Source organism: Myotis lucifugus, unplaced genomic scaffold, assembly GCF_000147115.1.
Source record: "Myotis lucifugus unplaced genomic scaffold, Myoluc2.0 scaffold_90, whole genome shotgun sequence".
Classification (NCBI taxonomy): Eukaryota; Metazoa; Chordata; class Mammalia; order Chiroptera; family Vespertilionidae; genus Myotis; species Myotis lucifugus.
This window is the reverse complement of record NW_005871138.1, coordinates 442,002-455,479: the sequence shown is the minus strand read 5'-3', so window position 1 is coordinate 455,479 and position 13,478 is coordinate 442,002. Positions and strand designations below refer to the sequence as shown.

The window sequence follows — 13,478 nt, the reverse complement described above, 5'->3', positions numbered from 1 at the left end:
AAGAGGAGAGACAGAGAGAGAGAAACATTGATGTGAGAGAGACACATTGATTGATTGCCTCCCATATGAACCCCCACCAGGGCCAGGGATGGAGCCTGCAACTGAGGTACGTGCCCTTGACCAGAATTGAACCCAAGACCCTTCAGTCCGCAGGGCAACGATCTATCCACTGAGCCAAAGTAGCTAGGGCTCAATGTCTTCTAGACTGTGTCTTTCTTTTGACACACAAGTTTTAAATTTTGATGTCCAATTGATCTGTTTTTTTCTTTTGTTGCCTGTGTTTTAGTCTCATGTCTAAGAAAACCATCCTATATCCTCCTATAGAATAAAAGCCTAATATGCTAAGTGTCCGGTCGACTGGTTGGCTGTTCAACCAATCAAAGTGTAATATGCTAATCGCTCATTATTATGTGCACTGACCACGAGGGGGCAGACAGTCGACCATTCGCTATGATGTGCATTGGCCACCAGGGGGTAGATGCTCCAACTGGTAGATTAGCTTGCTGCTGGGGTCTGGCTGATCGGGATTGAGCGAGACGGGCCAGACATGCCCTGGAGCCCTCCTGCAGTCCCTCCCTGGCTGGCCAACCTCCTGCGTCCCTCCCTGGCCCTGATCGTTCACCACCTGGCCTGCGCCCTCTCGGAATCTGGGACCCCTCGGGGGATGTCGGAGAGCTGGTTTCAGCCCTATCCCGCAGGCCAGGCCTAGGGACCTCACTGGTGCACGAATTCGTGCACTGGGCCTCTGGTTCATACATAATCTAAGGTCACAAAGATTTATACTCTATGATTTCTTTTTTTTTTTTTTAATATATTTTATTGATTTTTTACAGAGAGGAAGGGAGAGAGATAGAGAGTTAGAAACATCGATGAGAGAGACACATCGATCAGCTGTCTCCTGCACATCTCCCACTGGGGATGTGCCCGCAACCCAGGTACATGCCCTTGACCGGAATCGAACCTGGGACCTTTCAGTCCGCAGGCCGACGCTCTATCCACTGAGCCAAACCGGTTTCGGCTCTCTATGATTTCTTAATAAAAGTTTTCTAATGTAGCTTTAACATTTAAGTTTCTGATCACTTAGAGTTAATTTTTGTGTGTGGCATAAGGAATAGGTCTGTCCAACTTCATTCTTTTGCATGTGGATACCCAGTTGTCCCAGGACCATTTATTGAAAAGACTGTTCTTACTTTATTGAATTGTCTTGGCAGCCTCATAAAAAAATCAAATGGCTTTCTTCTTAGGGCTCAGTGGACTTATGGGAGTTACCCTTCATGTTACCCAGAGAAGTATTCTTTACTGTGCTTCCTGTCATCATAGAAGCTTTAAGCTTTGTGTTATCTGTGTCCCTGCAGTTACAAGGTTATATAAACAACCATCAGGCAGTGATTCAGAGCCAGGGAAATTTTTTTATTTGTCTTGCCTGGAGGTGCTGCTGGCATCTAGTGGGTAGAGCAGTGATGGCGAACCTTTTGAGTTCGGCGTGTCAGCATTTTGAAAAACCCTAACTTAACTCTGGTGCCGTGTCACATATAGAAATTTTTTGATATTTGCAACCATAGTAAAACAAAGACTTATATTTTTGATATTTATTTTATATATTTAAATGCCATTTAACAAAGAAAAATCAACCAAAAAAATGAGTTCGCGTGTCACCTGTGACACGCGTGTCATAGGTTCGCCATCACTGGGGTAGAGGCTAGGGGCACTGCTGAGCATCCTACAATGCACAGGATAGTCCTCTACAAAAAAATTATTTGGTCCAAAATGTCAAAATGTGACAGTTGAGGAACCCTTGCGTTATAATTTTTGCACCCATATAAGTGTGTCTATAGAATAATTTTTTAGATGCACAATTCCTTGTTCCTACAGATATACCATATTGGATTCCAAGGAGAATTCCGTCTGTGGCCTCACACCCATCTGGAAGAGGCACACCATTAACATAGTTTGAATAGTTGTTGAATGGCATAATGATGAAATCAGTATTAGGCTGAGGCCAGAGTCAGTAATGAACTTCAAGGTACAAGAATAAATCTGCACTTTCAGCCAAAATATAATTATTACTGCAGTTTGTTGTTAGCAATTTTATAATGTGATATGGCTATTATGGCTACCCTGTCAAACAATGATTGCTCCACACTGAGAGCTGCTCCTGGAGTTGCTGCGGACTGAAGGGTCCCAGGTTCAATTCCGGTCAAGGGCACATGCCCAAGTTGCAGGCTCGATCCCCCGTAGAGGGTGTGCAGGAAGCAGCTGATCAACGATTTCCATCATTGATGTTTCCATCTCTCTCTCCCTCTTCCTTCCTCTCTGAAATCAATAAAAATATATTTTAAAAGCAATAATAATAATAATATTTGTATTTGCTATTCTATTTCCCCATTCATTTTGAAAGATCTTAACTATAATAATAAAAGCGTAATATGCTAATTAGACCACACATCCTTCTGGACGACCTTCTGGATGAAGCCGGGGCTGCGAAGGAAGCCCTGGTCCCTGGTGCCTGCTGGCGGCCAGAGGGAAGCCCGGGTCCCAGGTGCCAGAGGGAAGCCGGTGCTGGCAGCTGGGGGAAGGAAGGCCTACTCTTGCACAAATTCCGTACATCAGGCCTCTAGTTTTTTTATATTTAACAATTGTTCATTAATATGGCATTTTATTCTTTTTTGGATTGTTTTTGTTGTAGTAAAATGTATATAACATGGAGTTTGCCATTTAGGTATACAACGCAGTGGTATTAATTATATTCAGTGTTTTTTATAACCATTACACCATCCATCTCCAAAGCTTCTCCATCACCCCAGACAGAAACTCTGTACCCCTTAAGCAGTAATTCCCATTTCCCCCTTACCCCATCCCTAGTAACCTTTATTCTAGTGTATTTACGAATTGCCTTTTTTAGATATTTTCTATAAATGGAATCATACAATATTTGCCCCTTTATAATTAGCTTCTTTCACTTAGCATAATGTTTTTGAGGTCCATGCTGTTGTAGAATATATCAAAACAGCATTTATTCTTGCAGTAATAAATATACATTACACTTTAACTGACCACATAGAATTTCAACAGATTTTTTTTTACTGAAGTTTTATTTCTATACTTATATTAGAAACCAAGTATTCTGATATTAACCATTAAATTCAAATGACCTATTCTTGTTCTTTGTTATATTGATAAGTTATGACCGTAGACTTTAATCTGGCACCAGATATGGTGCAGAGGTAGACCTGCTGTTGTGACACTGTGTCTTCCAGACACTGTGGCTGAAGCCTGGCCCCGTGGGCTGCCAGGTCTGCCCAACACGCTTCCTGCCAGGCAGGCAGCTGCTACCTGAAGGCCTGGTGGGTTTAACAGGGCTCCTCTCCTGGACTGTTCTTCCTATGGGTTGGTTAAGAATCCGAAGGAAGCTGAGGCCAGTTTGGCTCAGTGGATGGAGCGTCGGCCTGTGGACTGAGGGGTCCCGGGTTCGATTCCGTTCAAGGGCATGTATGTTGGTTGCGGGCACACCCCCAGTGGGAGATGTGCAGGAGGCAGCTGGTCGATGTTTCTCTCTCATCGATGTTTCTAACTCTCTATCCCTCTCTCTTCCTCTCTGTGGGGAATCAATAAAATATATTTAAAAAAAAAAAAGAATCCGAAGGAAAATAGGAAAAGGGCATGACTGGACAGTTCCCCAAAAGAAATAAAATAACTAGTGCATATAAGGGAAAGCATTCAAATGAATAAAGGAAATGCAAATTCAAACAAGGTATTACCCTTCTATTTTCTAAACCATTTGCTGTCAAAGCAGCAAAATATTTAAAAAATTAGAATACCTAGTGTTGACTATAATGCAATGAGATCACTGTGTAGCTTTGTAAATTAGGACATTCATTCATCCATTCAAATAGATATTCAGGATTGTATCAGGCACTACTAGAATTTCTGAGGAAATGTTCATGACTGACTGTATAAAATTGTTTATCAAAGCATCATTAGTAAAAATAACAATTGGAATTACCTAAATGCTCAACAGTTTTGGGTTTTATAAAATACCTGATGGATTAAAACTAAAGTGACATAGACAAAAGCAAAAAAAAAATCTACATACTTAGTGTAGTTTATAAAAATCTATATATATGAAAATGTGCTATTTGTTTTTTGGGTGGCCTTTTCTTTCTCTTTCCCAAATTTCCTATGGTATTGATATTTTCTCAAATAGAGAAGTTGCTTTTGATGATACCTGCATGTTAGTCTGTTACCCTGGCTCTGACTCTTAGGACGTAAGCTAGCTGTTTTGTCATGGTGAGCACCTCAACCATGTTTTCAATGTCCAGAGTCTGGTCTCAAAGAGCAGGGGGTGATGTGATCATTCTGGCTCTTGCAGGGGTACTGAGGATATCACCTCTCCTCATGGCATCCCCCTCGACCTTCTGGACCGAGTGATGATCATCCGGACCATGCTGTACACGCCACAGGAAATGAAACAGGTGAGTCTGCCTTCCCACCTCCTCGCTCTCTTCCCTCATTTGCTCCTAGTGTTCCCTGATGCCATGCAGAAAGGCTCCATAGAATGGACCTACCTCTCACCACCGTCTGCCATTTAGCTGCTGCCCTGGGCAAGTCACAATGCTCCAGAGCCTCAATCCCCCCATCAGAGGGACAGATGGGCCAACTAGACATTGCCTGAAGTGTCACAAAACCTTAGGAAAGGGATGATGAAAATATTGACTTGATGATGGTCATTAGGGAGGCCACTGGCTCTAGGAAAGAGGCAATGAAATGACTTGGCAATAGCCTCTTGGACCCAGGCCAGGCCCTGTCCGAAGTCTCTTTGCTCAGTGGGCAAAGCTAGGCACTCTGTCCCATCAGAACCCACAGCAGGCCAGCTCCAGCAGAGCACAGAAGCTGGAGAGGGTAAGCACTTGAGTCTTAGCAGAGCCTGGCTACCGTAAAGACCCTGACTAGTGGGTTTTTTGGGGCGGTGCATAGTTTTGTTGCTTTGGCTGTAGAGATGATGGTGAAGCAGGGTCACAGAGCTTAGAGGGGCACGTGGAATGGGGGTCATAAAACTAACCTTATAATGAGAGGCTTGAAGGAAATGTACATAAAAGCATCTAACTCAGTCCCTGACACAGAGTACATGCTCAAAATTCCACGTGAGCTGAATTTGGGTTAGATTTGTGGGTGGGGTGGGGTGCTGGGATATATGAGATTGGACTTTACCCCAAGGGGCACAGTCTTAGTTTTTCCCACAGAAATGGCCTCTTGCTTGATCTGGAGCTGGAATACCAACTGTGTGCTAAACAGTGCCTAGGCACTGCACACTTAGAATTTCGAGTCCCCTTACTGGTACTTCAGTAGTCGTTATGGTCATAATCTCTTCCTTTTGATGGCTGAGTCATGAAGTGGCAAGTCAAGGATGCAAGCCAGTCTGTGCCCTGCAGAGCCCAGGCCATCTACTCATTGCCATAGGTTGCTGACCCACTGGGACAGCAAGGGCTGTACTATTTTCCCTACTCTGCCCCCCTGTGCCCCAGATGGTCTTGCTGCCAGGATGTAGGTCTGTCACTTTGAGGTCCACATACGGCCAAGGCTGGGACATAGAGTGGACCAGGGCAGCACTGACACCTGGACGGGCTCTGCCTAGACCCTCTCTTCTCACCAGAGAACAGGCACTGTTTGTTGGACATTGTACTAAACCCATGGACATGATTAGCCAGCATGATTCCATTTGATCCCAGAACTATGAGGCAGGGAGAACTGTTATCCTTGTCATTCTTAAAGATGAGGACACCGAGACTTAGGCTAATTTAATGCCCAAGTTCATAAAGCTTGTCACTGTTTAATAGGTGACAGGCCTGACTAACTGGAATCCAGGCTGTCTGATCCTGAAGCCCATGTTCCTAAGCACTATGCCACCAGCTTCCCATCTGCTAGAAATACCTCAGTTCAGGCTGGAGTTCCTCTGGCAGTTCATTGGCGGGGCCTTTCCTTTTGGAGCTCTGAGGGCCTCTCCTGCGCACTCCTTGGCTGCCCCTTTGCTTATGTATGGCCTATTCTGCTTGGCCTTGCCAGCATTTCTTGTTGACCAGTACCCAGGAGTGCCAGGGTCAGCATGGAGCAGAGGTCTCCCTCCATACCCAGCATTGACAGAATACCTGAAACAGTTGTAGTTCATGGCAGCAACTGTATAATTCCATGACTGGAGGCCATGTCACCAGATAATGGTCTTTTGCTCTTGGATGAATGCTAGGTTGAAGTCAAGGTATTCATGGAATAGAAGCAAAAGCAAAGGAGAAATTGGTCTCTTCCCCATCCTTTCCGTGGGGCTGGAGCCTGCTGGGAGAGGCAGCCCTGCACACTCAGAGCACTTCTTGGCTGAGTTGACATGAGCAATTTGGTGCACCTCTATGAGCCTTGGCCTTCCTGGTTCACTGGGAGATCTGTTCCCTCCTTTCAAGGTTGTCATGAAGACTGAGCGAGATAGTGGTTTTAACTTAGAGAAGTAGGAAGGGCCGGCCACCCCTTCCTACTGCAGTAATTATTACTGTTACTACCAGCTTGCAGGTGCTTCACAGGCATCCCCTGGGATCCGTACAACAGCTTTCAATAACCAGGTTTTGGGACTCGGGAACAATAGGGCCCGGTGGTCACAGAGAATAAGCTGCAGAGCTAGGACCCACTCAGAGCCAGTTCATATTTGTTTCCTCCATTTGACCCTGGAGCACACAGTCTGATCTCCCCTGGAATGTTCCGCAACTGTGCCTCCAGAGCAGTAACTGCTGGCAGGCTCCCAGCCTGATTCCATCTTGGCTCAGCCAGGCTTCCTCTTGGGTTAGCAGAGGACCGACTAACTGCCAGCATGGGCATTGCCTTGTTCTTGCGGGTTCAAGGGAGAACTTCAGCGTCTTTATTGGATGGAGCCTGGGGCAGGTTTTTAAAAAACAGCAAATGTAACTTGTGTACTCTGCCATCAGTGCTGACACCCTCATAAACTATCCCAGCAGGTTATTAAATGATTAAAGATCTAATTTATGAACTGTCCATTTCCAAGTAGTCTGAAACAGGAGCTCTTGGGATAGCTCTGACCTGCTCTAGAGAGAGAGTAGTGTCCCTGACGTTCCTGAAGCCCAACTTCCAAATCAGTGCAGTTCGCGAAAGATGAAATCCCCAGGGCTGAAGCTTTCCCCTGGAGCAGGCTCCAGGATTAAATATTTGCATCACCCTAAAGTTTCTGAAGGCTGCAGGGGACATTTTTCTTGACAGGACCTGGAGGTTTCCTTGGTCCCCAGCTGGCAGTGAGAAGCCCTTTTTTGTATTGGAGCACAAACCTGTCCGGATCTGACTGTGTGGTCAGAGGGGAGTCCTGTGGAGGGAGCAGGGATCTCCCTTCCTGCTCCAGTTCTGCCTGCCCTTTGTCCATCGAGGACCTTCCCTGCTCAGCTGCATTTAGCTTTGGACCCCAGGTGGTGGAACCCCTCATGCACAAGCTTAGATTCTTTTGATGGAGGTCATACCCTGGCTGAACAGGTAGGTTCAATGTGGCCGGTGCAGTGCGAAATATTTGAATAAGTTGCCAACATTTAGAAATCAGAACATTTCATACAAAAATCTGAGTTCAGAGTCTGTTGACAGAATGAAAGACTTTCCTGTCAGCACCTGGCCACCTCCCCCGATGTGTGCTGCTGGCCTAGCCACCTCAGCCACAGCCCTGGCCCTGAGCCTGGCTTTCTTACTGAGCAGTACCTTCCCCATTCAAAGCAGGTAACATCCTGGGCCCCTTATCAGAGCCACCAGACACTGAACTCCCGCCCCCTGCAGCTCCTGTCCTCAGGGTCTCTGCCTGAGAGCTGAAAGGCCAGTTTTGAAATGTCTATATCCTAAACCTCTGCTCCTGCTCTTCCCCTTGGAAGGCTTCAGCTGGGGGCTCAGTCTCTCCCACTTTCTGCGCCTCTACTCGGGTGTGTTTTTATGGCTTTAATTTAAACAAGGGCTTCTTGATATCTTGTTTACGAAGCTGCCAAAGTGAAAAATTCCTGTATTATATGAGGCTCAAAGTCTTCGAGTTATCTCGGCTTCACAACACACAACATCATTATCCCAGCTGCCCCTTATCACTCAGTGCTGGTGCGCCTGCCGGATCCCGGTGCCACTTGTGTTACTGCGTCCGCACTGCCAGCTTATTTCCCATCCAACTTTACTGGGATCTTCAAACTGCAGCAAGCGTCAGCCTCTTCTTGATAGATTAGATATCTTTGGGTGATGTTATGAGGGCTGGTAAATCTTTAAAAGTAACTTTTTTTGATTTATTCAACCATCGTATTTATCAAGCAAACAAAGAATCATTCTTCTTACCTGAGTGCTTATAGGTGGTGGTGTCCACACTGGAGAGGAAGGGTAGAGCCTGTGCGGGAGCCGGGGCAGGTTTTGGAGAGGCCTCAGTTTTCTGGTTCTGGGGATTGAGTGGGAAGGACCGGGAGGCAGGAGCTGAGCTACCCTGGTTGACTCCTCCAGGGGTACCAGCTGCTTTTCAGTCAGTATGAATGTAACGCCCTGGCTGAAAAGCCATGCACAGTGTGGATGGCACTGCAGAGGTGGGTGAGTGCAGTCCTAAGGAGAGGTCAGCTCTCTGCCACACCAGACCAGGGTTGGGCTTCTGCTGCTCTAATGATGGGACGAGAAATACTTAACCAGGTTGTTTTTAAAGCACTTTATAAATGAGAGACTTGAGGTTGGTTACTGTTGATCATGGTTTTTCTCCTTCAAAAGATCATTAAAATCCGTGCCCAGACAGAGGGAATCAACATCAGCGAGGAGGCACTGAACCACCTCGGGGAGATCGGCACCAAGACCACTTTGAGGTGAGCCACTTCCCCTGGCGCTGTCCAGACCCCACTGGTGCCTTCTCAGCAAGGCCTGTGGGGACATAAAGGCAGGCCCCCTTCTCAGAGCATAGGACCATGTCTGTTCTTATTGGTATGATGGATCTTGTCCCAGGGCACTGTGATGTGGAGTGCAGAATAGTTAGATGATGGTGTTTTTTTTTTGTTTTTTTTTTTAAATATATTTTATTGATTTTTTTACAGAGAAGAAGGGAGAGGGATAGAGAGTTAGAAACATCGATGAGAGAGAAACATCGATCAGCTGCCTCCTGCACGCCCCCCCAGTGGGGTTGTGCCCGCAACCAAGGCACATGCCCCTGACCGGAACCGAACCCGGGACCCTTCAGTCCGCAGGCTGACGCTCTATCCACTGAGCCAAACCGGTTCGGCGATGATGGTGTTTTAAAAGCTAGAGTAACAGGTGAAGTCCCCTTGTCCTGTAGCAGGTGCACTCCTGTGGTAGAGTCAGTCCCCTTGCAGTGGTTCTCAACCTTCCTAATGCCGCGACCCTTTAATACAGTTCCTCATGTTGTGGTGACCCCCAACCATAAAATTATTTTTGTTGCTACTTCATAACTGTAATTTTGCTACTGTTATGAATCGTAATGTAAATATCTGATATGCAGGATGTATTTTCATTGTTCGCGACCCACAGGTTGAGAACCACTGCCTTAGAGGAAAAGGACAGACCAGAGACCAGAGTCCAGAGCAGGGAGTTCATTAGCTGGGCCCTACCTCGCCTCCTTACCCCTCGCCCTGCTGGCTCTGTCCCCCAGGCGTGTCTCGGGTAGGAGTGGTGGGTGTAGGCGAGCGTGAGGAGGAGTGCAGACATGGACTGCTTCCCTGACTGTTCATTGGCTCAAAGCCATTGCCTATGGAGGATGTCCCTCCTAAGTGTTCTGGCTCCTTGTGAAATCATGACGTTGCTCCTGTCCCTATTTCTTCCACTCCCAAGGTTGAAGCAGAATTGCAAGCTGCTTTGTTTGGGTGGAGTGGTGCTTTTTAAATCTCCCGGATGTTCGTACCTTTCGATAGGGCATGTGCTTACAGTGGCTGTGTTCATTTCCCTGCCATTGTCACAGTCCTGATCTGGACCTTAGATTACCTGCCACTAAGTTTGCGCTCCCTTTCAAGCAGCAGTGGAATCCCCTCCTGTTGGAGAACTTTCAGACTGAAAGAGATTTGGGGAGCAGGACTTGGTCATGTTGGTGACTTCTGACCCCTCCATGAGATCTTGCAGGTCTTTGAAAAGGACAGTTCTCACGCCTCCTTGTCTGCTGTGTCTGCAGCAGCTCTCACAAGCCCAGCGTTGGGCTCAGCCCCTGGTGCCAGTGCTCCTGTGGGTGTGGAAGGGCTCCTATCTGTGGCCACCATTTCACTCCTGCCCTGGCTCCTGTCCACTCTAGGTACTCGGTGCAACTGCTGACCCCGGCCAACTTGCTTGCTAAGATCAACGGGAAGGACAGCATCGAGAAAGAGCACGTTGAGGAGATCAGTGAGCTCTTCTATGACGCCAAGTCATCGGCCAAAATCCTGGCTGACCAGCAGGATAAGTACATGAAGTGAGTCTTTCTGCAAAGAGACACTCCCAGCATGCCTGGGCCTGGGTACAGCCTGCAGATACAAGGCTCGCCCCTGGCTTCGGATTCTGTTCCCCCTCGGGCGTGGTTAATGGCAAGTTCAGTGTACTGTTTTCTTTTTAAGTTATACTTTCTCCCATTGTTGCTTTGAAGGAACCCTGCCTCACTTGGCATGTTTTCTAATAAATCCTTATAGGATATTTTGATGACATCTCTTTCTCTTCTTTTAATTAAAAAAAACCCAACACTTTGTATTTTAGAACAGTTTTAGATGCATAGCATTGTTGTAAAGTACAGGGCGTTCCCACATACTTCACACCCAGTTTCCCTACTGTTAACATCTTATGGTAGTAGTATGTGATACATTTGTCACAATTAATGAACCAACACTGATGCATTATTATACTTTATTCACATTTTCTGTCCCAGGATCCCATCAGAATCCCACATTACATTTAGTTGTCGTTTTCCTTTAGACTCCTTGTGGCTATGACAGTTCCTCACACTTTCCTTGTTTATAATGACCTTCACAATGCTGATCAGGTAGTGTTCTGTCTAATGTACCTCAGTGGGGTTTTTTTTTTAAGGATTAAAATGTATTTTAGTAAATTGATGCTGCATTATTGCTCCACTTTTTCCCCCAGAAAAATTCTAAAGGTATCAGGGACAAATCAAACATGGTACACCAATAATAAAGAAAAAAAGCATAGCATAACTAACTAAGATATGTAGGCAAGGCTAAGAGCTACTGTCTGACATCCAGCATACAGCAACCCTGTTCCCAAGGTTGTACTAGGCCTATCAAGAAAAACTGAACAGAAACATCAGACACAGAAGGGCCATTCCTGGATGATCTTTAACTCCCCTGCCCCCCCCCCCCCCCCAAAATGGAGGCAAGTTAACACAAGGTTTTTTTAAAGATATACTAAAATGAAAATCTCTAAAGAGAAAATGTCTCCTTTAGGACATGAAGGAATAATCTGTGAGCTATAATAAAACCGTATGTATGTTATCTGTGACCTCTGCAGTCATTTGCCTGAATTCCCACCTGGGAGTTCATGGAATGATGAGGCTAAGGTCGTTGGGGGATGTTAGTGGTACATATGGCAGTGTCTCGGGTTCGGGAATTTAAGAATGAGAACACAAATAGAACAGGATAAACAAAGAATGGAATGATCAAGATTAATGGGGGCTCTAACTGGATCCACTTTGCTATTGTTCCCACCCTCCCAGGCCTTCAATAATCACGACACTTCAGGAATGCACCAGGCAGATATGATTAAACAATATACCACCCAGAAATGATTTGTTCAATATTGCCTCTCCCTTGCTCTCTGCCTCCAGCATACTCCCCAGAGTAGTACAGGCAGGGAAGACCTAACTATTGGGAGGAATCCCTAACACGTTTCCAGACTAGAATTCCGGCTAGTCCAAAAAGATCCTTCTCTTAAGGGTTTAGGGAAACTAAAGACTGCAATTTTATTAGTATCATTGATGTTTGGAGCAAATTCAGCTCCAGGAGCTGCATGGTTGAATTACCCCTCTTCCTTCCATGGTAGCAGCATGGCCAAAGAGTTCAGTAGTTGGTGGGGTCAATCCCAAGGTTCCATCTGGCATCATAGTGGCAGGTCCTGGAGGAGCTGGGATACCGGCAGGCACAGAGCAGGGGGCATGGTACCTCTGTTGTTTATGCACCTTCCATAGCCATCTGGCCTATCTTGTATCTCCTGCTCTCACATCAGGGAAGGTTCCCTTCCCTTGAGTCCTTCCTGCTGTCGCCGCATGTCTTCGTCACTGTGCCTGCGCTCCTCCTGCCTGAGCTTCAGTTGCTTTCGTTTTTGCACTTCTTGGTTGTGTAGCTCTTCCATCCTCCGAAGTTTTTATTGATGCCTCATCAAATCCTGCCTCATTAGCATGGCAGCAGCCTCCATCTCCATCTCCAGTTTCTCACAAGCTGCCTTGATGCAGTCCACTTGGGCCTGCTGCTGTTTCTCCATCTCAATGGCATACTCATACTCAAAGGAGCCAACCTGTGCAAATCTAGGTGGCTGCTCCCACTCCTTGTGAAATTGCTAGTTCCTTATAGCCAGCTTCTCTGGAAGTCCCTCTTCATCATCTAACTGGTCCATGGGCTCCACAGTCACAAACTGAGGAAATGTGGTTAGCAGGAAGGAGCCTGCTGTCAGAGCATCTGTCTTGAGCTTTCTGAGCAGCTGGTTCCCCTGAGAATTCAACAATGCCTTTTCCATGTTTAGCCAGCATGGCTCAGTGGTTGAGCGTCAACCTATGAATCAGGAGGTCACAGTTTGATTCCTGGTCAGGTCATATGCCTGGGTTGTGGGCTTGATCTCCAGTGAGGGGCATTCAGGAGGTAGCCAATCAGCGATTCTCATCATTGACGTTTCTAATACAGACATAATAAAATAAAATATAAAATAAAATAAATAAAATAAAATAAAATAAAAATGCCTTTTCCTGAGGGCCTTTCTCTTCCTCGATCATCCACAATGACTCTGGTCCTCTTACTTGGCTGAACACAAAAAAGGCTTCCTCCAGCAGTTCATTGGACACATACTCAGGAAGGTTTCGGCTCATAAGAGATGCACTATGGCAGGCACAGCACACATGCACCTGCTTTCCATGGAGTGGCATGTTGTCCAGCTCCACGTTAGCAGTATCCACTAGGGTTCATACTTCCAAGTGGATAATGCCAAAGCCCTTCTCCTTATGAATGAAGACTTCGCCTGTGTTCCCATGTTTATCAAATAGCTTCCTCATTTCCTCCTCAGTGATGTGAAGAGGAAGATTGTCCACAAAGAGCCGGCTACTTTGGATGAAGGTCTCCTGGTTTCCTAGAATTCTACAGGTCAATAGTCAAGCCTCCATTTTTGGCTGCTGTCTTGTTGCCCATTTGCAAGTATTGGTGACAGCGGTGGCAGCTGCTGTTGCTGCTGCTGCTGTTGCTGTTTCCTTGGAGCATGGTTTTGCTTCTCCAAGATACAGGTTTTATTGCTCTGCATTTTTTGTACCC

The 13,478-nt window shown here is 46.2% G+C and overlaps 1 protein-coding gene and 1 pseudogene across 1 annotated transcript in view; one reads left to right on the top strand and one right to left on the bottom strand.

Annotated features, from left to right (window-relative positions):
* RUVBL1 (RuvB like AAA ATPase 1) overlaps window positions 1-10,713 on the top strand; it is a 36,767-nt gene extending 26,054 nt beyond the window's left edge. Inside the window, exons 9-11 of the mRNA XM_006091303.3 lie at window positions 4,370-4,472; window positions 8,755-8,846; window positions 10,274-10,713. Of these exons, the coding sequence (XP_006091365.1) occupies window positions 4,370-4,472; window positions 8,755-8,846; window positions 10,274-10,433 (355 nt within the window). The 3' untranslated portion in view covers window positions 10,434-10,713. The remainder of the gene's footprint in view (window positions 1-4,369; window positions 4,473-8,754; window positions 8,847-10,273) is intronic.
* A 1,131-nt stretch (window positions 10,714-11,844) lies between these two features.
* Window positions 11,845-13,478, bottom strand: LOC102437094 (annotated as a pseudogene).